Source organism: Mustela nigripes, chromosome 7 (genome assembly GCF_022355385.1).
Source record: "Mustela nigripes isolate SB6536 chromosome 7, MUSNIG.SB6536, whole genome shotgun sequence".
NCBI lineage: Eukaryota > Metazoa > Chordata > Mammalia > Carnivora > Mustelidae > Mustela > Mustela nigripes.
This window is the reverse complement of record NC_081563.1, coordinates 66,854,466-66,879,313: the sequence shown is the minus strand read 5'-3', so window position 1 is coordinate 66,879,313 and position 24,848 is coordinate 66,854,466. Positions and strand designations below refer to the sequence as shown.

The window sequence follows — 24,848 nt, the reverse complement described above, 5'->3', positions numbered from 1 at the left end:
TCTGTATTGTGGGCTCTTTTATTTATTTTTGTATAAGCATATGTTGGCCTTTTTAAATTTTTTTTCAAATATTTATTTGGTTTCTAGTTAGTTACTATATAGTGTAGTATTGGTTTCAGGAGTAGAATTCAGTGGTTAACCACTTATGTACAACACCCAGAGCTCATCTCAAGTGCCTTACTTAATACCTATCACTCATTTATTCCATCCCCTCACTCCCTTCCCTCTGTCAACCTGCACTTTGTTCCCTATATTTGAGTCTCTTATGGTGTGTTTTCCTCTCTCTCTCTCTCTATCTCTCTATCTCCTAACCCCCTTCCATGTGTTCATCTGAATTCTACATATGAGTGAAGTCATATGGTATTTGTCTTTCTCTGGCTTATTTCATTTAGCATAATATACTCTAGTTCCATCCACATTGTTGCAAGTGGCAAAGTTCATTCTTTTTAATGGCCGAGTAATATTCCATGTATGTATGTATGTATGTATGTATGTATGTATGTATGTATGTATACACACACACACACACACCACTATCCAGTCAGGAGTCAGTGGACATTTGAGCTCTTTCTGTAGTTTGGCTATTGTTGGTAATGCTGCTATAAACATTGGGGTGCACATGTCCCTTTGTATCTGTATTTTTGTAGCCTTGGGGTAAATACCTAGTAGTACAGTCGCTGGATTGTAAGGTAGTTCTATTTTTAGCTTTTCAAGGATTCTCCATACTGTTTCCCTGAGTGGCCACACTAGTTTGCATTCCCACCAACAGTGTAAGAGGGTTCCCCTTTTTCCACATCCTCATGAATACCTGTTGTTCCCTGTGATGTTAATTTTAGGTATCATGACATGTGAGTGGTATCTCTTCATGGTTTTGATTTGTATTTCCCTGATGCTGAGTGGTGTTGAGTGTCTTTCCATATGTCTGTTAGCCATGTAGATGTCTTTCAAAAAATAACTATTCATATTTTCTATCTATTTCCTAACTGGATTATTTGGTTTTTGGATGTTGAGTTTGAGAAGTTCTTCATAGATTTTGGATACTAAACTTTTATCACATATGTCATTTGAAAACATCTTCTCCCATTCTGTAGGTTGCCTTTTAGTTTTGTTGATTGTTTCCTTTACTATGCAGAAGCTTTTTATCTTCACAAAGTCCCTATAGTTCATTTTTGCTTTTGTGTCCCTTGCCTCAGGAGATCATACCTAGTAGGAAGCTGCTATAGCTGAGGTCCCAGGGGTTGCTGCCTGTGTTTTCATCTAGGATCTTGATCGTTTCCTGTTTCACATTTAGGTCTTTCATCCATTTTGAATTTATTTTTGTGTATGGTGTAAGAAAGGGGTCCAGTTTCATTGTTCTGCATGTTGCTGTCCAGTTTCCCCAATATGTCATGTTGGAGAGACTGTTTTTTTCCATTTGATATTCTTTGTTGCTTTGCTGAAGATTAGGGGTGCCTGGGTGGCTCAGTCAGTTATGCATCTGACTCTTGATTTTGGCTCAGGTCGTGATCTCAGAGTCATGAGTTTGAATGCCATGTCAGACTCTACACCAAGCGTAAAGTCTGCTTGGGATTCTCTCTCCCAACCCCTCTACCCCTCCCCCATGTTCGCACGTACTCTCTCTCTTAAAAAAAAAAAAAAAGATGACCATACAGTTGTGGGTCCATTTCTGGGTTCTTTATTCTGTCCTATTAATCTGTGGTTGTTTTTGTGCCAGTAGCATATTGTCATGATCACTACAGTTTTGTAATATAGCTTGAGGTCTGAATTGTGATGCCTCCAGCTTTCCTTTTCTTTATCAGGGTTGCTTTGGCTACTTGGGGTCTTTTGTGGTTCCATACAAATTTTAGGATTGTCTATTCTAGCTCTGAAAAAAAAATGCCAGTGGTATTTTGATAGGGACAGCATTAAATGTGTAGTTGCTTTGGGTACTATAGCCATATTTTAATAATATTTGTTCTTCCAATCCATTAGCATGGAATGTTTTTCCATTTTTTGTGTGTCTTCCTCGATTTTTTCATCAGTATTTGTTTCCAGAGTACAGATTATTTACTTCTTAGGTTTATTCATAGGTATCTTATGGTTTTTGGTGAATTGTAAGCTATTTCAAATCTTTTTTGAAGATGGGGTATAATTCAGTCATTCTTTCACTCTTCCAAGTTGTGGGCTACCTCTACAAAAAAAGAGAGTGCAAATCACAGACAGGCCTGGGCCTCTAAGCAAATGAAGGGTTCCAAATAGAACATTTGGGAACCAACTTACTTTTGTGCAGCTGCCCTGGACTTCTGAAAGAGGGACATTCCTTCCCTCTTCCACTGCACTTCCACTGCACTTCCCTCTTTTACTGCACTTGCCCTATGGGGTGAATTACTTACGACCCTGGCATGAGGAATCATCCTTTATTAGGGCAGAAGGACAGTCTTCCACATTCTAACTTTCTGGTTAGGACCTGTAACTCTTTCCATTTTATTTTTCTTACTGGCATAGTTGTAGGCAACTACCTTACAGATTTAACAAGGGTTTAAGGGAAAGATTGCAGAAGTATCCACGAATGTCCTTTATGTAGGTGTTGACATTAATTAAACATTAACCTGCCATCATTCATCAAAAAATTGGATGAAAACTAAAAAGTGCTCTCAAAAAATTTTTTTTCCAACTATCTAAATATTTGGCATTGGATAAACACAAAACAGTCCTCTTTTCTGTGTAGGAAATGTAATTTGTTATACATGCTCTCAATTTTCATGTTGGTTTTCTCTAGCGTCTTCTCTCTAAAGTTTTTATTGATTTAGGATCCATGGGGATTTTCCTCCAAGCAAGACCTGTACCCCTGGGGATAAAAATATATGTTTATAAAAAATAAAAAATTTAAAAAAAAAAAAAAAAAAAACTTAAAACTTGGCCCAAAAAAAAAAAAAAAAAAAAAAAAAAGCAAGAAATCTTTGGACACTTAATGTCTTTTATGATTTTCTGGTCTATTTCTCATCTTGGTGTTAAGCATATTTTCTCTCCTTTCATATTTATACTTTTTAATCTCTCTGTCCTTATTGTTCCTAATAACCTCCAGTGATGTATCTTGGCCCTAATGTCCATGTGTCACTTTGGACTTTCAAAGAAATGAAGAAAGAAATTTCAAACATCAGTTCTTCTCCTTTCTCTGCCTATTACTGTAGGGCCCATGTAATGGGCATGGAGATGCTCTGTCCTGTTCTTTCAGTTTATTATGGAAAATTTCAAAGTTACACAGAAGTGGAGGAAATAGCATAGTGGACTCCCTTTCACCCAGCTGCTTCATTCTACAGATGGCACAAATCTTTCCCCCTCATTGTTTTCTTTTACTCAATTTTTTGCTAGAATACTTTAAGATTCTAGCAATATTTGCTAGCATGTTTAAAAGAAAATTTGAGACATTGTGTTATTTGACCTATATATGCTTCATTAAACATTTCTAACTTAAACATTTTTATTTTATTATTTAAGTGAAGTGTAGTGGATCTACAATGTTATCTGAGTTTCAGGTGTATAACGTAGTGATTTGACATTTATATACATTTTGAAATGCTTAATATGATAGGTGTAGTTATCTATCACCATCCAAAGCTGTTAAAATATTGACTATCTTCCCTCCTATACTTTTCATCCATAACTGATTTATTTCATAACTGTCAGGTTGTAACCCCCTTTAGCTATTTTGGCCATTCTCCAAGCGCCATCCCCTGTGCAACCATGAATTTGTTCTCTGTACTTCTGAGTCTGTTTCGATTTTTTTTCATTTGCTCATTTGTTTTTTAGATTCCACATGTCAGTGAAATCTCATGGGATTTGTCATTCTCTGTCCAACTTATTTCACTTAGCATAATACTCTCTAGGTCTATCTATATTGTTGCAAAAGGCATGATTTCATTCTTTTTAATGCTTGAGTGATATTCATGTGTGTGTGTGTGTGTGTGTGTGTGTGTGTGTGTGTGTGTGTCTCTATACACACACCACATCTTCCTTGTCCACTCATCTATGGTTGAACACTTGGGTTGCTTTCATATCTTGGCTATTGTAAGAAATGCTGAAATAAATATAGGGGTGCATAGATCTTTTGGAATTAGTGTTTTTGTTTCCTTTGGGTAAATACGCAGTCATGGAATTATTGGATCCTGTATTTTTCTTTTTTTTCAATTTTTTGAGGAACTTCCAAACTGTTTTCCACAGTGGCTGCACCAATTTGTATTCTCACCAACAGTACATGAGGGCTCCTTTTTTCTCCACATCCCTGCCAACACCTGTTATTTCTTATATTTTTGATAGTAGCCATTCTGACAGGTGTGAAGTGGTATCTCATTGCACTTTTGATTTGTATTTCCTTGATGATGAGTGATGTTGAGTATCTTTTTATGTGTCTATTGGCCACCTGTATGTCTTCTTTAGAAGAATGTCTATTCAAGTGTGCCACCCATTGTTTAATGGGATGTTTTTTATGGTGTTGAGTTGTATAATTTCTTTATATTTTGCATATATCATATACAAATATATATATATCATTTGCCAATATCTTCTCCCATTCCCTAGGTTACTTTTTTGTTTTGTTGATGGTTTCCTTTGCTGTGAAAAATCTTATTTTAGTGTCCTGATAATTTATTTTTGCTTTTGTTTATCTTACCTTAGGAGATGTATCCTTAAATATGTTGTTGAGGTCAATGTCTAAGAGATTGCTGCCCATGTTTTCTTGTATGATTTTTATGGTTTCAAGTCCACAATTTGGTCTTTATTTGCATTTTTTGTGTGCGTGGTATAAGAAGGTGCTCTTGTGTTCTTCTTTTGCATATAGCTCTTCAGTTTCCTCAGCACCGTTTGTTGAAAAGACTTTGACCAATTTAAATTCTTGCCTCTTTTGTTCTAAATTAATTGACCATATAGGCATGGATATATTTCTTGGCTCCCTATACTGTTCCATTCATTTATATGTCTGTATTTGTGCCAGTACCATACTGTTTGGTTACTATAACTTGGTAATGTACCTTGAAATCTGGGATTGTGATAACCTCCTGCTTTGTTCTTAAGATTTCTTTGACTGGCTATTCAAGGTCTTTGTGGCTCCATGTAGATTTTAGGATTATTTGTTCTAGTTCTGTGAAAAATGCTATTGGTATTTTGATAGGGATTGCTTTGAATTTTTATAGTGCTTTGGGTACTATGGACATTTTAACAATATTAATGCTTCTAACCCATGAGCATGGTATAGCTTTCCATTTGTTTTTGTCCTCTTTAGTTTCTTTCATCAATGTCTTATAGGTTTTAGAGTATAGGACTTTAACCTCCTTGATTAAGTTTAATTGTAGGTAACTTATTCTTTTTGGTACAATTATAAATTGGGTTGCTTTTCTTAATTTCTCTTTTTACTACTTATTAGTATATAGAAATACAACAGACTTCTGTGTACTAATTTTTACCCTGCAACTTTACTGAACTTATTTATTAGATCTAAGAGTAAGGCCATATATGTAAAACCCACAGCTAACATCATACTGAATGGTGAAAAACTAAAAGCTTTTCCTCTAAGATCAGGAAAAAGACAAGGATGTACATTCTCACCACTTTCATTCAACATAGTACTGGAAGTCATAGCTACAGCAATCAGACAAGAAAAAGAAACAAAAGTCATCCAAATTGGTGAGGAAAAGGTAAAACTGTCACTATTTGTGTATGGCATGATCTTATATATAGAAAACCCTAATGACTCCACCAAAAGTTCCTGCATGTCTTCTCATGGCTTGATAGCTCATTTCTCTTTATCACTGAATGATACTCCATTATCAGGAGGTACCACTTTTTTTTCTTACTTACCTGAGGAAGGACATCTTGATTGCTTCCAAGTTTTGTCAATTAGAAGTAAAACTGCTGTAAACATCTATGAGTAGGTTTTGGTGTTGAATTTGTACCTTGATTTTTTTGTTGTTGTGTATAGAGTCATTTATTCCATTGTATTTTTCAGTTGTTTGTTGTATATGTTGTTGATTCTGCCTTTAATTTTGTATGCTGTAGCTTGACTAAATTATCTTGTTAGTAATTGTTTTTACATTGTTTTTTTTTTTTTGAGTTTTCTAGATACATAGTTAGATCATCTGCAAATAGAAATAGTTTTACCTGTTACATTCCAGCTCTAAGGTTTTTAACTTTTAAAACCTTAACTAATTGCACTTGTTAGTATGTTCAATACAAAGTTAAATGGCAGTGGTGATAATCTTGTTCCTGACTCCATCGGGAATGCTATTAAGTAGGAATCTGACTTTTGAGTTGACACACGCAAAAACACATCATGAAAAAGGTACTGTTTCAGCATTTTCTGTTTCTAAAGGATAATGGCACACAACATCTCGAGAGCTGGCCTGTGTATAGTTGTTCTTGAATGAATCTGAGTTTTTCAATGAGAGTCAGACTGCAGGGAAATATAAGTGTCTAAGAGATAAGTCTCCATTAATTCCTACTTTAATGAGTGCTAGTTGAGTATTTTTAATCACAAGTGAGTGTTAGATTTTTGTCAAATACCTTTGCAGTATCTGTGAAAATAATACAATTTTTCTTATGCATATTAATATGAATTGTACCATTTAAGTCCATAATCATACACCATCCTTGCATTCATTCACAAAGTATTTTTTTAAAGATTTCATTTATTTATTTGACAGAGAGAGATCACAAGTAGTCAGAGAGGCAGGCAGAGAGAGAAAGAGGGGGAAGCAGGCTCCCTGCTGAGCAGAGAGCCTGATGCGGGGGCTCGATTCCAGGACCCTAATATCATGACCTGAGCCAGAGGCAGAGGCTTAACCCACTGAGCCACCCAGGCGCCCCTCAAAAAGTACTGGATTTCCTTTGCTAGAATTTTATTTAAGATAGTAGGATATGTATTCATAGGAAATGTTGGTCAGTTATGTTCTTTTTGTTAATTGCTTTTATTTACATAACATAAGTTAGGTTCTAATATACGAGAGAAGACCATCAAATAGTCCATTAAATCCAGTAAAATCCATTAAGTCCAGTAAATCCTTAAGCTCTAATATGAACCTACTCTGCAGCAAAACTTCCTTGGCACTATGGAACACCAGGTCGAAAGCATCAGGTCTGTAGTCAGTCTTAATTTTTATATGTGTCTTTCTGCATCTTGGGTTATAAACTTGTATTTCTGAATGCAAAGGATCCTAACGTGCCTTGGATTAATAGATGATATCCTTTCTCTCCCCATGGATGTGAACTAGAGACTTCAATTTCTAGTAAATACACTTTTAACTGAAGTTCTGTTTAACCTAAAGTTATGCTTCCACAGCAAAGAATATTACATTTGAAGGTTCTCATTAATATGATGGCAGTGTCTTTCCCTTTTTCCTATACAAGACCTCTCTATCCTGAGAAATGAAGTCTTATGATAGTGGCATTAATTGTATCTTATGGAGACTGTCTTATCCATTATAAATATTTCATTACTTTTTAAAAGCATAAGTGAATAGACTTTGGTAGCAGTATGAGAGTTAGAAGAGAGGGCTCAAATATGCAAAGAAAAGCCAAAGGTCATGATTTTAATATAGACCTTATATATATTTTAAATTACTTTCTGATTTATTTGTCCTGTTAGAAATATTTAATTAAAGTTAGACCAAATGTATGCTTTTAATAAAACTCAGTATCAAAGCTTCATGACAACTAGATTTTTTTTCTATTTGTCACTTACAGAGGGCATAAAGATAAGATATTTGTGGTTAAATGTAACCCACACCATGTTGACAAACTGGTTACAGTTGGGATGAAGCACATCAAATTCTGGCAACAAGCAGGTACAGTTGTTTGGGTTTATCATTTATGTGGTTGAGAACTTTAAAAAAAACTCTCTGAAAAAAAGCCCACCACTATTATATAGCCAGTCTCTGCAATTTGAAATTAAAATGTGCCTAGAAGACATTCTCTTCCATCTTCACTTTGGGCTGCTTAAGGTCCAAGTTGTAAAACTCGGAACACTCCATATGATGCATGCATGTTTCTCAATATCTAGAAAGCTTTGGGAAATGTTCTGTGAAAATAATTATTTTTATATTTAATCATCTGTTCTGAAAGCTGTAATTATGTTGGACCACCAAACAGGAAATAAAATAATCACTTTGGTTGGGTGAACAACATTTTCAGTATTTTGAGGGTTCTTTTATCACTGAATTCAAACATGAATTAAACCCCAACATGATACACCATAGGTGATCCAAGTAAATCTGTGTGCATTATAATATTGATGATAAGGGTGAGTGAATAAGCATATCAAAACATGCAAGGACATCGTATTCTTCTCACTAATAAACCAGACCTATTACTGGGATTTTGAATTCTTACCATCAGCTTAGGTACCATGCACACGTAATCTTACACTGGACAAAACGTAAATATGCAACTGTTCTAGTGCTTTCTGCTTTAAAGAAGAGATAATGGCACCCACCATGTCTGAAGAGTCAGCCTGTGCCTCGTTTTCTGGAATAGGTCTGGGTTTGTCAGTGCCAGTTAGTACTGGGAAGTATAAGTACAGGGAAATGTGAACATCTCAGGGACAAATGTGATGTACCTTTTCCTACACAGTGATTCACTTTTTCGCCCTGAAGTTCCCAGGACAAAAAAATCAAGGCAAAACATAGGCCATATGTTTGCATTTTTCCTTACTGCTAGTGTTGTTGGCATTCTCTCTGGTCAGCATTCATGAAGACTTTCCTAGCTTGCCCGGGGAACTAAGTCCTTCCTCCTCTGGCTGGAATGGAACCAGCACTGAACCTTGGTTACATGAGTATCTTGTTGGACTGAGATGCATAATGGCAGCCTCCCCAAACAAAACCTAATTTCACTGAATGAAGAAACTCCTTCTTGTCTTTATACCCCAGCAGCAACCACTGTATTTACCACAAAGGAGGGAGTCAATAAACAATTAATGAATATGTAAATGAGAAACTCTCTTAGAATATTTTTGTTTATGATGTATTCTGCCATCTTTCCATATACATGTAATGTAGACACACTGGGTTTTTCCACTGAAGATAGTCATTCCAATTGCTCATAGAAGGTGTCAGTTTTTCAAAAAGTAACATATGTTCTTGGTCCACTTCAGGTGGGGGCTTCACCTCTAAAAGAGGAATTTTTGGCAGTGTTGGAAAATTGGAAACAATGATGTGTGTTTCTTATGGACGAATGGAAGATCTAGTGTTCTCAGGAGCAGCTACTGGAGATATTTTTATTTGGAAAGATATTCTACTACTAAAGACAGTGAAAGCTCATGACGGGCCTGTGTTTGCTATGTATGCATTGGATAAGGTATGACATATTTTCGTCATTAGCTTTCTAAAATTCTAAATTAGACTGAGGAAGGCCCATACCAGCAGGATGCGTGCTTGTCTCTAAAACCGTCTGAATTGGGAAGTAGTTGTCGCGAATGGAGAGGAGCACAAATATTTTTAAAAATTCTTTCATTTCTAGTGATTTCTTTATGTGCAGTTTCTACCTTTTTCATACTCGTTCCTCCTGGCTCTCACCCCTGAGAGCCCCTCAAGAAGTGTTGGGATAATGCACAAACCCAGTAGCAGATGAGTCCTGAAAAATATTTCAACATTCTCTTCCTCTTTAGTACACAACAACAAAGACCTCAAAGTAGCAAATGGTTCGATTATTGTCCCACTCATCAGTTTGACCACAAGTTTAGTTCATAACCACTTTGTTCCTGTGTAGACAGCTTCAGCTTTAACAAGAGTGTAATAGTCTGTATTAGTGTTTGCCAGTATTAGCTGTAAAGTATTAGCTATAAAGTCTGTATTAGGGTTTGCCTGTATTAGGGTTTTCTAGAGAAACAGAACCCATAGGACATACATATACATACACATCTACCAAAAAAAAAAAATTGTTATAAGGAATTGGTTTATGTGGTTATAGAGGCTAAGAAGTCCCACGATGTCCTCTGTAAGTTGTAACCCCCGGAAAGCTGGTGGTATAACTGAGTGCGAGTCCAAAGGTCAGAGAACCAGGGATGCCAGTAGTGTGTATCTCAGTCTGAGGGTGGGAAAAGAGATGTCCCAGCTCATTCAGTGAGCCAGGAAAAACAAGGATGAATTCCTTCTTCCTCCACCTTTTGCTCTCTTCAGGCTCTCAAAGAATTGGATATTGCTCACCCACATTGGGGAGGGCAATCTATCTTACTGAGTGCACCAATTCAAATGCTAATCTGATCTGGAAATACGTTCCCAGATATATCCAGAAATAAAATTTAATCAGAGCACCCTGTGACCAGTTAAGCTGATACAAAAGAATCATCACACCTGCTGTATTTCCACTTAAGCTCATCTCTATCCTGCTCTGTCCAGCCACCTTCCTACCTTACAGTGTTCTTTTGTTGTTATTTGTTTTTAAAAGATGACACTTACTGTCAGTACTATGAAAATACCTTGTTGAACCACTTTGCCAGAAAAATCTATTTTTTTTATTCACTGCCAGCTTGCTGGTGGTGCCACTTTCTCTGCCCTCTGACCTCCAAACAACATAAGCCACCCAACACACCTAACTAAGCCACGCCTCATTTTGCATTTCCCTGTTCCCAGGTAATTATACTGATCCCAGTACCAAAGTAGGTTCTTGTTTGATGTGCAACTATAGCGGTAGTTTTAGTGGTTAAGCTGTTTTTTACTGGCAAATTTGTTCTGGCTTAAGCCGTACATTAGACGAGATTAAAGTAGAAAGCCAAATCTGTCTAGGTTTCGAAGTTGATGTGCTATAACTTATTTAAACTCTTTCATTGCTTGGTAAGTTAATCCAAAACATCATGGAAAATACAAGGATGTCACAGTATAATTTGAATTTAATTTGGGAATTAAGTCTCCCCTACATATCTATAATGAGAATATGGGTATTTAATGTAAAAAAAAAACTTCAAAATATTATTTCCTCATGAACTTCATTGGAATAAAGGAAACTAAAACTCTCTAAGAAAACAATGAATTACTTAGTATTATCCATTTAAAAAATATTTTTCCAAAGAGCAGTTGGTATATATAATTTGCCAGAAAGGAAAACTAGTAAAGCCAAGAAATCATAAGCTTAGAACAAGAATAAAGATCACTGTTCAGTAAAAATAAAAAAAATAATAATAATACCCAATATGTTAAGCATTTTACTTTCCAGGTTTTATAAAAATTAATCTGGATTTTAATTATTTTGGACATTGATGTCCATTGAACAATGTTACATGAACTGCCTAAGTTCCTCTTAAAAGATAATGATGTTTTCTCCTGGAAGTAAATATCTATTTTAACATACTTAATAATCATTTTTAATTGCGATGCTAATTCCAGTTCATTCAATAGGAAGAGATGAGATACTAGAAACTCTGCCAGGCTTTCCTGTTCTTTAGGCACCTACATTGAAGTGGGGGACGGGGCACAGAAATGGCCATCCAGGACCTAGGGTGCCAAATACCAACCAAAGGTCTGAGGAAAGTATGAGGAACACACATTGAGAATGTGCTTTATCCACTAGAGAAGTAGGGGAGAGATGTTTCTAGGAGATACTTTATTAATATTACATGTTATCAGGTTTTTCAGTCTCCTATACTTAGGAAGGAAACACAGACCAAAGCTGCTTTTCCCAAGAGGGAGCCCTTTAGAGGCCAGGTGGGCAACTTGTCATTCTGATGTATATTTCATTCTTCCCATATATGCCTTCACAGGGTTTCGTAACGGGTGGAAAGGATGGAATTGTAGAACTCTGGGATGACATGTTTGAAAGATGCTTGAAGACTTACGCCATTAAAAGAGCAGCTTTGTCAACCAGCTCAAAAGGTGCCACCCCTGAATATGTCATCGGAATCTTTCTTTTCATAGGAATGGAAAAGATGGTACTGAAGTTCGTGGACAGCCGTTACTAAAACAGTTCTCCTTCTTCTGCAGTTAGACCTCTAGGTCCCTGGTAGAAATGTCAAGGCTGATTGCCTGGCGCTACTGGTACTTTTGAACTACAAAGACAGACTATATATGAATATCAGACTGCTTGTTGTTGTTGTTCTACTCAAAGCACTGTTTACAATATTAAGTGCAGCATTTCCCCCCTCAGGCTTGCTTTTGGAAGATAACCCTTCAATTCGTGCCATCACTTTGGGACATGGACATATCCTGGTGGGAACAAAAAATGGGGAGATCCTGGAAATTGATAAAAGCGGCCCAATGACACTGCTTGTTCAGGTACTGTGTACATTTTCTAATGCGCGGTTCCTGTCAGAGCTGGGACTCGGGTGAGGTGAGAGGGCACTTAGGATGCCGTATTGAAGTAGGCACTTGGTCTCAGGGTTGCACAACCGCTGGGTTACTGACCTATTGCTGTGTAAGAAACTGTCACAAATTTAGCAGCTTAAAACAATACAGACTTATTATCTTAAGCTTTTTCTGCGTCAGAAGTCTGAGCCTACCTTAACTGGGTTTTCTGCTTAAAGCTTCACAAGGCTGCAGTCAAGGCCAGGGCTGCAGTCTCCTCTGAGGCTCATCTCCGATGAGGTGAATCTGAGGAAGAATCTGCTCCAAGATGTCGCAGGTTGTTGGCAGAAATCATGCCCTTGTGGTTGTAGGACTGACGGCTGCATTTCTGGTTAGCTGTTAGCTAGAGGCTGCACACAGTTCTTTGCCACATGGGTTCTCCAACATGGCTGTTTGCTTCCTTGAAGCCACCAAGGGAAGGAGAAAAAAAACAGGCATGACAGTCTTATGTGACATAATCATATCCTCAAAGGCACGTAATCATGAACATCCATCCCCTTGGCCCTATTTTATCAGTTGGCAGATAGTCACAGGGCATGTTGCACTGGAAAGGAGGTGACTACATAGGAGTGAAAGCCAGGGGGATCATGAACGTGTCCACCACGTGTCCCTCTGGCAACAGATATTACTGTCCCTACAATATGCAGAGTACATCCCCCCACCCCCAAGGTCCCCAAGGGTGTTATCCCATTACATTATCTGCTCAAAGTCCATAACCCCATTGTCTAAATTAAGTCCAGGTATGGAGGAGGCTCTTTAGGTATTTTTCTTCTCGATCTGACAAATCTATAAAACTGTCAGGACAAATTATTTTCTCTACTCACACCAAGTAGATAAGTGTCTCCTTTGTTTTTTGTTTTTTGGGGTTTTGTTTTGTTTGGTTTTTTTTTGCCTCATGCTAGTCTCTGTCTTGGTGCATGTAAACACATGGCCTACTTCTTGCCCTCCATCTCCCCTCAATAATCTCACTTGAGGGGGTGAGACTGTGACCAGTTTGGTGATGGACAGACCTTATTTATAGACAGAAAGGGCTCAGGTTGGGGTGAGGGTGTACATTCAGAAAGCAGAGTAAAAAAAATATGCCCTATTATATAAGCTTCAGGACTTCTATGGGTCCCTGGTTCACCTCCTTCTCCTTCAAGTTTTCTATCTTAGAGATGAACTCCCAAATCCCACTGAGAGTGGCCCTTCGATTTGCTGCATCCTGGGAATAGGTCCACACACACACGATCATTCAGAACACTATGAGGTTTTAAAGTGGCATGTGCCCAAGCCCCATTCAGGATATCCTGAATAAGAATGTGTTTAAAAAAGAATTCTGCGAACTGAAACAAGATGGGATTAGGATGGAGACAAACCATGAGAGACTCTTTTTTTGTTTTTTTTTAAGATTTTATTTATTTACTTGACAGAGAGAGATCACAAGTAGGCAGAGAGGCAGGCAGAGAGAGAGAGAGGAGGAAGCAGGCTCCCTGCTGAGCAGAGAACCCGATGTGGGGCTCAATCCCAGGACCCTGAGATCATGACCCGAGCCGAAGGCAGCGGCTTAACCCACTGAGCCACCCAGGCGCCCCCCATGAGAGACTCTTAATCTCACAAAACAAACTGAGGGTTACCGGGAGGAGGAGGTTACGGAGAGGGTGATGGCGTTATGGACATTGGGGAGGGTATGTGCTATGGTGAGCGCTGTGAAGTGTGTAAGCCTGGCGATTCACAGACCTGTACCCCTGGGGCTAATAATACATTATATGTTTATAAAAAATTTTTAAAAATTATTAAAAAAAAAAAAGAATTCTGCGTTAAAAACCTCAAAAGCCCTGTAGCTGATAGTACCAGGTAGCAGGGACTGGGAATACGCTGGAGGTGTCTGTGAGGCATGATGTCTTCGTTCTCCAGCTGATCTTGATTTTGTTTCCTTCCAAACAAATTTCTTTTTCTCTCTGGCCATCGCTTCTTATTTAATTTTACTGAAAAGTGATTATTTCTTCCTAATCCCCACATATTTGAGACTTTAACTTATTTGCATACATGCTACATTGCTAAATATTTTTTTAGGTACCATCATGTGATTTAAGCAATACTGTAAGATTTAAACTCTATATTTTTTTATTTTGAAAAACATTATAGTTGAGCTTATTTTGTTTAAATATGTTTTAAACTCGAAAATTAAGGCCTTTTGCCTCTTCGTTCTGTATGATTCTGGTTTTTCCCCTTATTTGTTTCTATTGTTCTAATAATAAAAATAGCTATAGGTACCGTTTATTGAGTGCCTACTCTGTGTCAGGCAGTACTGTTGTACAACATTTATTTCTCCACAACAGGAATTTGAAGTTTTATAGATGAGGGACCCAAAGCCCATTAAATTGCCCACAGCCATATGCTAAGAACTGCAGAGCTGGGATTCAAACCAAGGTGTCAGATACCAGAGCCTTTCCTCTTTCACTACACTGGGCTGTTCTCCCTGTGTCTTTTAGCATGGAGACTGCCAAGGAACCATGCAGAAGGCACGGCACCCTGAGTTATGGGCAGGCAGTAGAGTTGGTGGAACCTTCAGGAAAAAATGTTGATTACTGACATCTTGTCTCCTTACACTTGTACCATTCTTTTCCTTTTCAGAAATCAGTGAATAGTCAGGTCTGTTTCCACTCTCTCTTTCCTCTTCTTATCTATCACTCATTTGTATTTCCTCTTAAGCAGAACCAAGTAGTTCAATTCCATCAGTGTTTGTTGGGCTCCTGCTGAGGACCACCCTGTGCTACCCGCTGTGCACAGTGGAGTAGGGCTTCCTATCCTCTCAGGACTCATGGAGCTCATGAGGCTCATGAGGCTCATGAGGCTCATGAGGCTCATGGTCCTGCTCCAAGAGAGGATGGACACAGAGGGGAAGTGAAGGAACAAGCAGTGTGGTTAAGATCCTCCACTATCCTGCTGTGGGAAAGTACTTGCACCGCTTTGCCAGTAGTATGGCAACACAATGTCCCTTGGAATAGATTGTTTATTTTTTAAGAGAAGGAAGACTGGGTTGGGGGAGGGGAAAAGTGGCAGGAGATGAGTTTGTAATTCCCATTTTATTTTCTTTGCATATAATCAATTCTCAGTCATGCAGCTATTTACACCCAGCTTTACAGGTGATCAGAAGGAAGGCAAGATTCCAAACCCATTCCTATACCACTTGAGGTACTTCTGGCCTATCTTGCGCACTGTCCACTCACTGGGATTACAGAAATGTAATCCCATTTTTTAGGGAAATACCATGTTTAAGTCAATACATGAGGCAGTAGTTTAAAAGGATCTCAGAGCCTTGCAGTCCTATTCTCAAGCAAAATGAAAAAGGGACTTGGCCTGGGAAAGGGTTCCAAGCACATCCATTCTGGGGGGAAATTGGGGTCGACACCTAACCCATCCTCTGACTGTGACCTTTGGGGTGAGAGGCTTCTGAAGGGAAGAAAATTAGAAAACTAGAGATGTAGGGTACTCCAAATCCAATAAATTCAAAGGGTTTCTACAGCCTTTGGCCCTTCTCAGATATTTGAATGTCATATTTGGAACTTAGTATCTTCTGCCAAATTATTGTTTTGCTCTAACAGTTGGCCTGTTAAACCGAAATCATCCAGTTTCTCTTCAGAAAGCCACGTGTTTCCTGAAGCAGTCCAAGTACAAACACCTTTCATATGCTGTGTACGGTTTTCTTTTTTGCTTTACTAAGCAAAGCCTTTTTATAAGTGGCCACTAAAAGCAGAAATTCAGTGAACAGTCTGGTCTGCTTTACTGTTCTATGCACTAATCTGTTCTTTACACTCCTTTATTGAGTGATAAATTATAGGCATCAGAGTCATTTTCTCTCTAATTGTTCATTTTTTAAACACTTTTATGTCATTATTTCTAAGCCATTTAGGTGTGTTTGTGATAAGATAGAGGTATATGGAATTAGCCCAATATCTATTAAGCACATTTCAGTTTTCTGTTATTCACTTTATAGAAAAACATGTGAGCAAACATTGAACCTGAGTTATTCCCAAGGCACTTGATATGAAAACTGAGCTTTTGTTTTGCCAATGCTATGCATTCAAAGGACTTAAATTGAATTAAATTAATAAGCATATCGCTGTCCAGTCTTAAACTTACACACTGTTGTGTGTCACTTGTATCTCAGTAAGACTAGAAAAAAAGAGAAATATAGCAATCAAATTCAATGCATATGCCTTAATTTGATCCTGGATTTTTTTTTTAGTAAATTACTTTTTTTTTGGGGAAAAAAAAGAAAGAATATTGCTGTCCAATCCCTCTTATAGAGATAGGTGGTTACCTACATCTTTTTAGAACATGGGTTTATTCATAAAGGTGTTTTATGTCATGACCAAGTTGTTTTACCAGTGTATGTGTACCTGTATACACTGTTTTAACTTGATATCAAGGAAGAGGATCAAATGAGGGTGTTTTATTATTTATCCAGATATTTCTAAAAAGGAAAGATGTTTGGCATCATATAAATACAGCTTATGAGCAACAAATCCATGTTTTCTTTACAAATGAAGACTTCGACTTCCTGTAGGCCCACCTTTAGATTCAAATGAAAAAAATTATTGAGTGCTTTTGTTTTGGTACAAGGAAGCTCAGCCTGTGCTTCTTCACATGTGAACATGTTGAAGGTGCTCTCAGGGTGCGGACCCTGCCCAGCGCCGCAGAAGGGCTAGCCGGGAAGCCTGAACTGAGATTGCATGGCCTTGTTTCCTCTCCCACAGGGGCACATGGAGGGAGAAGTATGGGGGCTGGCAGCCCACCCTCTCCTGCCCATCTGCGCAACGGTGAGCGACGATAAAACGCTTCGGATCTGGGAATTATCCTCCCAACACCGTATGCTGGCAGTACGAAAGCTCAAAAAAGGTATGAGATGCCACTTTACACATCTGTCAAAGTATTTGCCAACAACAGCGTGTATTGTGTTCGTTCTGCACTCAGCTGCTGTTTAGAGTACCTGGTACGTGCCCCCACGTACACCAAGTCATGGGAAGTCAGTGTTGGTTGCTACAGACAGACGTTCCAGAAAGCTGGCCTGATCCATTACTTCCTTCGTTTTCCCTGCACTGCACAGACATTTACCACCTGGGGGCAATATGTCCTTCTTCTTGTGGAGAGCTGTGAGAGTCTGTTGGAACCCATCAGCTTGTAAAGAACGCTGTTTTATCTTTATGTCCAACTGTCTCTACAACTGATTTTATTAGATGAAAACAAAAGTTTTACCAAAAAAAAGTTACTATCAAGAAATTTTGTAAATATATATTTAACACTCTAACCACTAGAATGAAGAGGTGTATACCAAGAAGTGCGAATTTGGCAAATGTTTGTTGAGTAGCTTCTCTGTGTCAGCTACTGGGGCATCCTAAGATGAACTGTCTCATCTCGAGTGTCAGAGATGGACAGGGTTTGAACAGAGTCCCAGCAACAGATGAGACCATCTTATTCAAATAAGGCGATTTTGAGGAGAGTCTAAAAATGGGACCAATTGTTAAAGGGGTGAGTAGGATGTTGAGGAAAGACCAGGGATAGCGCAGTGCCATGCGACTGGTGACAGCCAGGTACTTTCATCAGCCCTGGGCCCGAAGGGGCAAGAGGAGAGAGCAATGCTGGAACCCAGAAGTGAGAGCTGTGTGAGAGGACAGGCGAGACAGGAGCTGGGACCCTCGGCCCAGGGCCGCAGCCAGTGTGCAGGGACCCTGCAGGGGAGGAAGCCTGGGGGCTCTGGACCCCAAACTCCCTGTTCCCTTTCCTTCCTTGCTCCCTTCCTCCAGTCTCCTGTTCATGCTCTTCCAGGCCAGAGGGCCAGGGAGGCCACTGACGCGATCTGTGCAGGCCCGCACAGGGAGGGGGGGAGAGCGGATGTGGAGAGACAAATGAAAGATGTCTAGTACAAGGCAGGTTGTGTGGAGGCTCGGGAGAAGGCCTGCTGCCAAGGACAACTTTAGCTGAGGCTCAAAGCATTTGTGGAAGTTCTTAGGAAAGGCTGAGATTGGGGTCTGGCCCTAAAATATTTGTACTGGGTAGTTTTACAAGTAGAGAGACGTGGAGAATGTATTGCCGAAGGATAAAATGAAAAAAGATGTCAAGACAATAGTAAAATGATGGTGGCTGGTCCTGTTGAGCTATGGATTCCTCGCAGTTTGCATTTGGTCTTCACAGGAACGTAGGGAGTAAGGCTATTACTATCACCATGTACAGACTGAGAGACTGTGCCACAGAGAATTTAGGTTGTTAGCCTGAAATTGCATAGCTGATGGGTGACAGAACTGAACTCAGACCGAAACAGAGTGGGCTTCAGAGAGCAAGCCTCCGACTGCTGCCTAAGGCTGTTTTTCCCTGCCATCTTGCCTTTCTTTATAGTGGACTTGAGGGCTTAGTCAGTGGGGGAGTCAGGATTCAAATCCAGGTCTGACTCCGAAGCCCATGCTCCTAACCATAAGACTGAATCCTTTGACCACTAATTTATATGGGGAAATTGACATACTAAGACCTCCTTGTGAGTGACTTCAGTGTCAGACAATGAACTTTACTCACTAGGTTAAAAATTAGTTCAGTGGAAAAACTACCAACATATCTTAGCTGGATGACCATTCAATCCAGTTCACAGCGGTTTTCCTGGAGTAATTATTAATAGCTCTCCCTTTCACTCTGAGAAGTGTCCTGGTTTATATGTTGCAGCATATGGTTAACCTAATCTTGACTCTTCTCAGGGGCAGGCTTGTCTTGTGTTCTCTCGGCCCTGGCACCAGGTGTGACTCGCAGTCCCTAAATGACTTGTTGCTACCTGAGTGCATGAAGGAAGATGGAATTTAGATAAGGCAGTTTGGAGTTGCTGGTATGACATAGCTTTCAGCATACCATGAACTGTGACAGAGGGGAGCGTGTGGAAACGGAGTTTGGAGTTCCTTAGCACAAGGCTGTGGGACTGTCCTGTCCCTAGGAGGGGTGCTTACCAAAGTCTGGACAATAAGAAAGATGGGGGGAGGTTCTTAAACAGGGGTCCTTTTAAACACCCCCACACACAGAGTCCACACTCATTCAGAAATGTCTCCCTGTGACCCTGAAAAGCAGTGGGAAGCATGGCTCACGTGGCACTGGCAGCCCGTAGTGTTTAGTCTTATTGACACCTTCGGAAAGAGTGTTGTTCATAACAGAAGAAGCAGGATAAAATCTTTCACCTCTAGAATTCTGCATTAGGACTCTTGGATCAAAGACTTGGAGTGACTCTTAGATCAGCAAGGTCTCTAAAGCAAGTTTTGTGTGTAAGGCACGATATCCAAAAAGGTTTCTGGAAACTGAATTCCAGTATTCTTGTTCTCAAATATCCTCTCTTTTCTTGGAACCAAAAGTACTGGTTTTATTAATCCTTCACTCCTTTCCCCCATTCACTTCTGGGGTCTTTTGGAAAATTCCAGATAGTCAAGTAGTAAGAAATGAATGGATAAACCTTAAAGAAAGAGAAAATGTTTTGTTTGGTGGGTTTTTTGTTGTTGTTGTTCTTGTCCTTGTTGTCCTTTTAACATTCTGATCATTGTCCTTGGGTTTGAAAGGAAGATACATTCAAATTACGAAGCTGTAGTTCTTCTCACAGGGAATGTTAAAGACACTGTCACATTCTATGCAGAATGCACATGGGCAAATGTCTCCTTCTCTTCATTGAGTCTGCTTAATAATAGAATCATGCTGAGAACTATTCCTCGTGGATTCTTTTGTAGGTGGAAGATGCTGTGCCTTCTCCCCTGACGGGAAAGCCTTAGCAGTTGGCTTGAATGATGGGAGTTTCCTGGTCGTAAATGCTGACACTGTTGAAGACATGGTCTCCTTCCATCACAGAAAAGAAATGATCTCTGATATTAAATTTTCAAAAGGTGAAGATTATAGCAGAGACTTTCTAGACTATGTGGGGACACAAATTTACAAAAACAGACTATTTAAATACTTCCTTGACCATTTTCCCATTTTGAAATAAGCTCCTGCAAGTAAATTCCTGTGTAAAACATTTGGGTTTTACTGGTTTTAACTGCACATTTTCTTTGCAGATACAGGAAAATACCTTGCTGTGGCATCCCATGATAACTTTGTGGATATTTACAATGTCCTTACAAGCAAGCGGGTTGGCATCTGTAAAGGTGCTTCTAGTTATATTACACACATTGACTGGGACTCAAGAGGTAAAGTATGTTGTGGCTTCTAAGATATAATCTTTGTTTTAAAAAAGTCAATACCATTCACATGTTATTTCCAGAGAGAAGACTGGTTGAGTTTTGGAGAAAACCTGAGTGGAGAACCCACAATAAATATAAATGACTGTAACTTTACACCCCAGGGGCACCTGCTGTTAACATTTTGAGTATTTTTTCTGTCTTATTACTACTACTACTACAATTATTATTATTATTATTCAAGCCACTGAGTTTTAAGACCATTAAAGGTACGAGGTGCCTTCTGTTACCATAGCAATCCACTCCCTCACCTTTGGGTTCAGCATGCTGTGTCCTGGCCCTGCGTCTCCCCCTTTCCATTTTCCCTTTTCCTTTCCGAGCCCCCCCCCCCCCCCCCCCCCAAAGAATGGCCCAGGAAGTCTCCAGCAATTTTCACCTTCCGGCACAGGTAGAGAGCTACATTCAGCGCACCTCATGTCACCTTGCTCTCCAAGGGAGGGCCACCCCCTTACCTCCTCCAAGTCACGCCCATGACAAATCCAGTTTCTACCAGCAAAGTTTTAAGCCAGACAATGTGGATGATTCAGAAGTAAGACACAGTTCCTATAGTTCTCACCAGAGTTTGTAAGTTAGTGAGGGAGACAGACTTGTACTTGAAGTGCAGCCGCCTAGACGGTAAGGCTTGGGAATGAGAAGCGGGAAGTCACAGGCAGGGGCGTGCAGGGCCTCGGAATGGGTTGTGTCAGCATTAGACATGCAGGGCGGGGCTGCACCGTTACAGGGTGGGTCACTTTTAAGTCTCATCCCAGGGACTTGGCTGATGTTAAGAGTTTGGGGTAGGCATCTCGGAATGGGCGGGGACCCAGCTTTCAAAGAAGTTTTAGTTGACTGTGAGAGAAAAGCACAACGACCATGGGTGCCTCTGAGGAAAGAGCTCATGGGGGAACCTGTGGAGCCTCATGGAAGCAACATCCTTTGAGGTGGATCTTGAAAGACTAGTAGAAGTTCACCAGGTGATGAAGTCTGGGATGAGCATTCTAGACTCAGAGGGAATATGGCATTTCAAGACAGGAGGTGGGAAGAACAGGGGGAGATAAAGAAACTAATGTTGACTGGCTGAGGGCAAGAAGGGAGAAGACTGTGGAGAGAAAGACCAGGACAGACTGTGAAGGAACCTTTATGCCATGCCAGGAGCTGAGCTCTGCCCTTTACCCTGGAGGGATTAGGTAACTCTGAGGGACTTAGGGTAGGGCATCCCCTGCCATCTTGGGAGGACAAGGAAGCCTGGAGTTGGAAAGCAACTAAAATCAGCCAGGAGAGAGGGGCTGAGGGCCTCAATCCAAGCGAGGTGATTTCAGAGTTGCCAGAATATTTCAAGTATCTCTTGGAAGTACTGGCCATAGATGGATAGATACTTCTGCTAGGCAGGTGTTCATGTTTAACCATACTTGCCACCCTGGAATTTAGATTTTATTTGAGCCTCACAACCCATAGGTATTTTACACAGTGCACCAGAAGGATGGAAGCATGCTGTGGATTGTAAGGTGCAAGTCCCAGCAAGGGCGAGTGAGATCAGATAAGTCCCTCTCACTTTCATGTCCAGGCCTGGCCAGACGCAGGGCCTAGGCTGGGCTCGGTGACCAGGTGGGACACTGCTGTCCTGAGAGTCCTCTAGAGACCAGAGAAGCCCAGGGGATAGAGGGAGACAATAGCTTCTCAGCCCCCTCTATGTATGTTCTCCACTTTATTGTTTAAGCAAAAGAAAAAAAAGGGGGAGAGAGAGAAAGTGATTTCCCCCCAGATGTCCTCTAGTTAACGTACCTCTTTACCCTGTCTTGGGAGCAGGATTTAGGACAGTCAGGGGTGGCCTGGTGCACACAGAGTAGAGTATGGGGCATTTTGTTGGGAATCTAACACTCACACGGTACGTGGCACAACGTGTGAAATCCCACCATGTCAGTGACCATTGGTGGGGGTCTATGCTCAATTATTATTTACAAGAGAAAATGGGACATAGGAAGAATAAATTTCAGTTGAGAAGATTTCTTTTACATTAGTTTTAATTGTGGTAAAAACACATAAAATTTAGCATCTTAGCCTTTTTTAAGTGTGTGGTTCAGGGACATCAGCTGCATCCACACTGTTGTGCACCTTTCACTGGCGCTCATGTGTGGAAATCAATCGTCTTGTAAACCACCAAACAGTAACTCCCCTTCTCCCCACCCCCAGCGCCTGCCAACCACCATTCTACTTGTGTCTTTCTGAATCTGACAACTCTAGGTATCTCGTGTAAGTGGAATCAGACAGTATTTGGGTGTTTTAAAGATTTATTCATTCATTTTAGGGGCGCCTGGGTGGCTCAGTGGGTTAAGCCTCTCTGCCTTTGGCTCAGGTCATGATCTCAGGGTCCTGGGATTGAGCCCCTCATCAGGCTCTCTGCACAGCAGGGAGCCTGCTTCCCCCCACCTCTCTCTGCCTGCCTCTCTGCCTACTTGTGATCTCTCTGTGTCAAATAAATAAAATCTTTAAAAAAAAAAAAAGATTTTTTCGTTCATTTTAGAGAGGGAAAGAGAGTGCGAGCGCAGGGAGGGCAGGAAGAGAAGGAGAGAGAGACTATTGCAGACTCCCTATTGAGCACAGTGTTGAGGTGGGGCTTGAGCTCAGGTCCCTGAGATCACCACCTGAGCTGAAATTAACCAACCGGACCACCCAGGCAGCCCCAGTATTTTTTTTTTTTTATAACTGATTTATCTCACCTAACATAAGGCACTTAAGATTAATCCATATGGTAGCATGGATCAGAATTTACTTCCTTTTTAAAGCTGAACAATACCCCACTGTACGTACAGACCACATTTTGTTTATCCGGTCATGCATCGATGGACACCGGGGTAGCTTCTACCTTTTAGTCATTGTGAATAAGGCAGCTATGAACATGGGTGTACTAGATCCTGCTTTTAATTCTTGGGGGGTATAGACCCTGAAGGGGAATTGCTGAGTCAATGGTGATTGTATGTTTAATTTGTCAAGGCACCAATGTACTGGTTCCCATAGCAACTGCACCACTTTACATTCTTACCAGCAGAGTATGGCGTTCGGTAACCAATACTTGTTATTTCTGATTTGGGGGCATCATTTTTATAGTCACTGTCCTTGCAGGTATGAAATGATATCGTACTGCATTTTTTACTTGTGTTTTGAGTATTTTTTTTAATTCTGCAAATGTGGGGCACCTGGGTGGCTCTGTCAGTCTGCCTTCGACTCAGATCCTGATCCCCGAGTTCTGGGATCGAACCCCACATCGGGCTCCCTGCTCAATGGGGAGCCTGCTTCTCCCTCTCCCTCTGCCATTACCCATGTTTTGACTCTCTCTTTCTCTCTCAAATAAACAAATAAAATCTCTAAAAAATTAATTCGGCCAATGTATAGGCCCTGTGTGGGATGCTAGGGCTATATAGAGGAGTAAGTCCTAGATGGAAAGAGCAAGATCTTGGCCAGGATCGGTAGGTTGCAATCATGCAGGTGTCCCGGTGATGGTCTATATAGACGGCCCTCAATGTGGAGGCACCACTTTGGAGGGAGAGAGACACACCTCATTATTTCCATAATTCTGCCCTAAGCCAGCCTCTGTAGTCCAGTGAGAGCTCAGGGTGATAGGAAAGTCCCCGGGGAGTAAGGAGGCTGAGGTCTTTGAAAACCCTCCTCGCCTCCTGTCCTAAGTGGCACCTTGGGTCAGGTGAGCACATCAGACTAAATGTTTTCTATGGATGGAGAGGAGAATAGAATATTTCTGATTTTCGGGGGGTTATTCTATCTGGAAAATGAGAGCAAATATGCCCGTGGATCTTCCCTGGTGTAACTCCAGCGTGACAGCCATGAGACACGTGTCGCATGGGTATGCTAGTGCTCCTGATATCCCAGTTCTCACAAGGCTTGATGTCAGGAGCAAGCCATACTGCCTTGAGACCAGCCTCCCCACCTTTCATGGTGGGGCCTCGAGGGTCTAGAGGGCCTAGAGAGCAGAACTCAGAAGCAGGCTTCTGTTTCATTGTTTTGATCTTGTCAAAAATAGCGAACACATTTGCCAGAGCCAGCTGGCTTGTCAGGGGCGGGGATGGTGTAGTCACCAGCCCCTGCAGCCTTTCGTGTCCATGGCAACTACGGGTCCTAAGAGATCATCGAAAAGCACATCAGGCTGTTGCAGGAATACCAGCTCCCCCCGAGTGAAGCTCCTGCACAAAATCCATGAGAAAGAAAAAAAGAATGTAGGGAGAGAGAAAATATGGAAGAACATTTTCTAGCTGATAGTAGTTTGTTTCTAGAAATACCGGAACTGTAAGATTGTTTATCAGTGAACAGTTTGGGCCCT

General features: G+C 40.5%; 1 protein-coding gene across 1 annotated transcript in view; it reads left to right on the top strand.

The window, feature by feature from the left end:
- The window catches only part of EML6 (EMAP like 6), a 274,904-nt gene that overhangs the window by 191,355 nt on the left and 58,701 nt on the right, over nucleotides 1–24,848 (top strand). Inside the window, exons 18-24 of the mRNA XM_059406072.1 lie at nucleotides 7,714–7,814; nucleotides 9,119–9,321; nucleotides 11,720–11,831; nucleotides 12,103–12,230; nucleotides 17,042–17,183; nucleotides 20,033–20,185; nucleotides 20,357–20,488. Of these exons, the coding sequence (XP_059262055.1) occupies nucleotides 7,714–7,814; nucleotides 9,119–9,321; nucleotides 11,720–11,831; nucleotides 12,103–12,230; nucleotides 17,042–17,183; nucleotides 20,033–20,185; nucleotides 20,357–20,488 (971 nt within the window). The remainder of the gene's footprint in view (nucleotides 1–7,713; nucleotides 7,815–9,118; nucleotides 9,322–11,719; nucleotides 11,832–12,102; nucleotides 12,231–17,041; nucleotides 17,184–20,032; nucleotides 20,186–20,356; nucleotides 20,489–24,848) is intronic.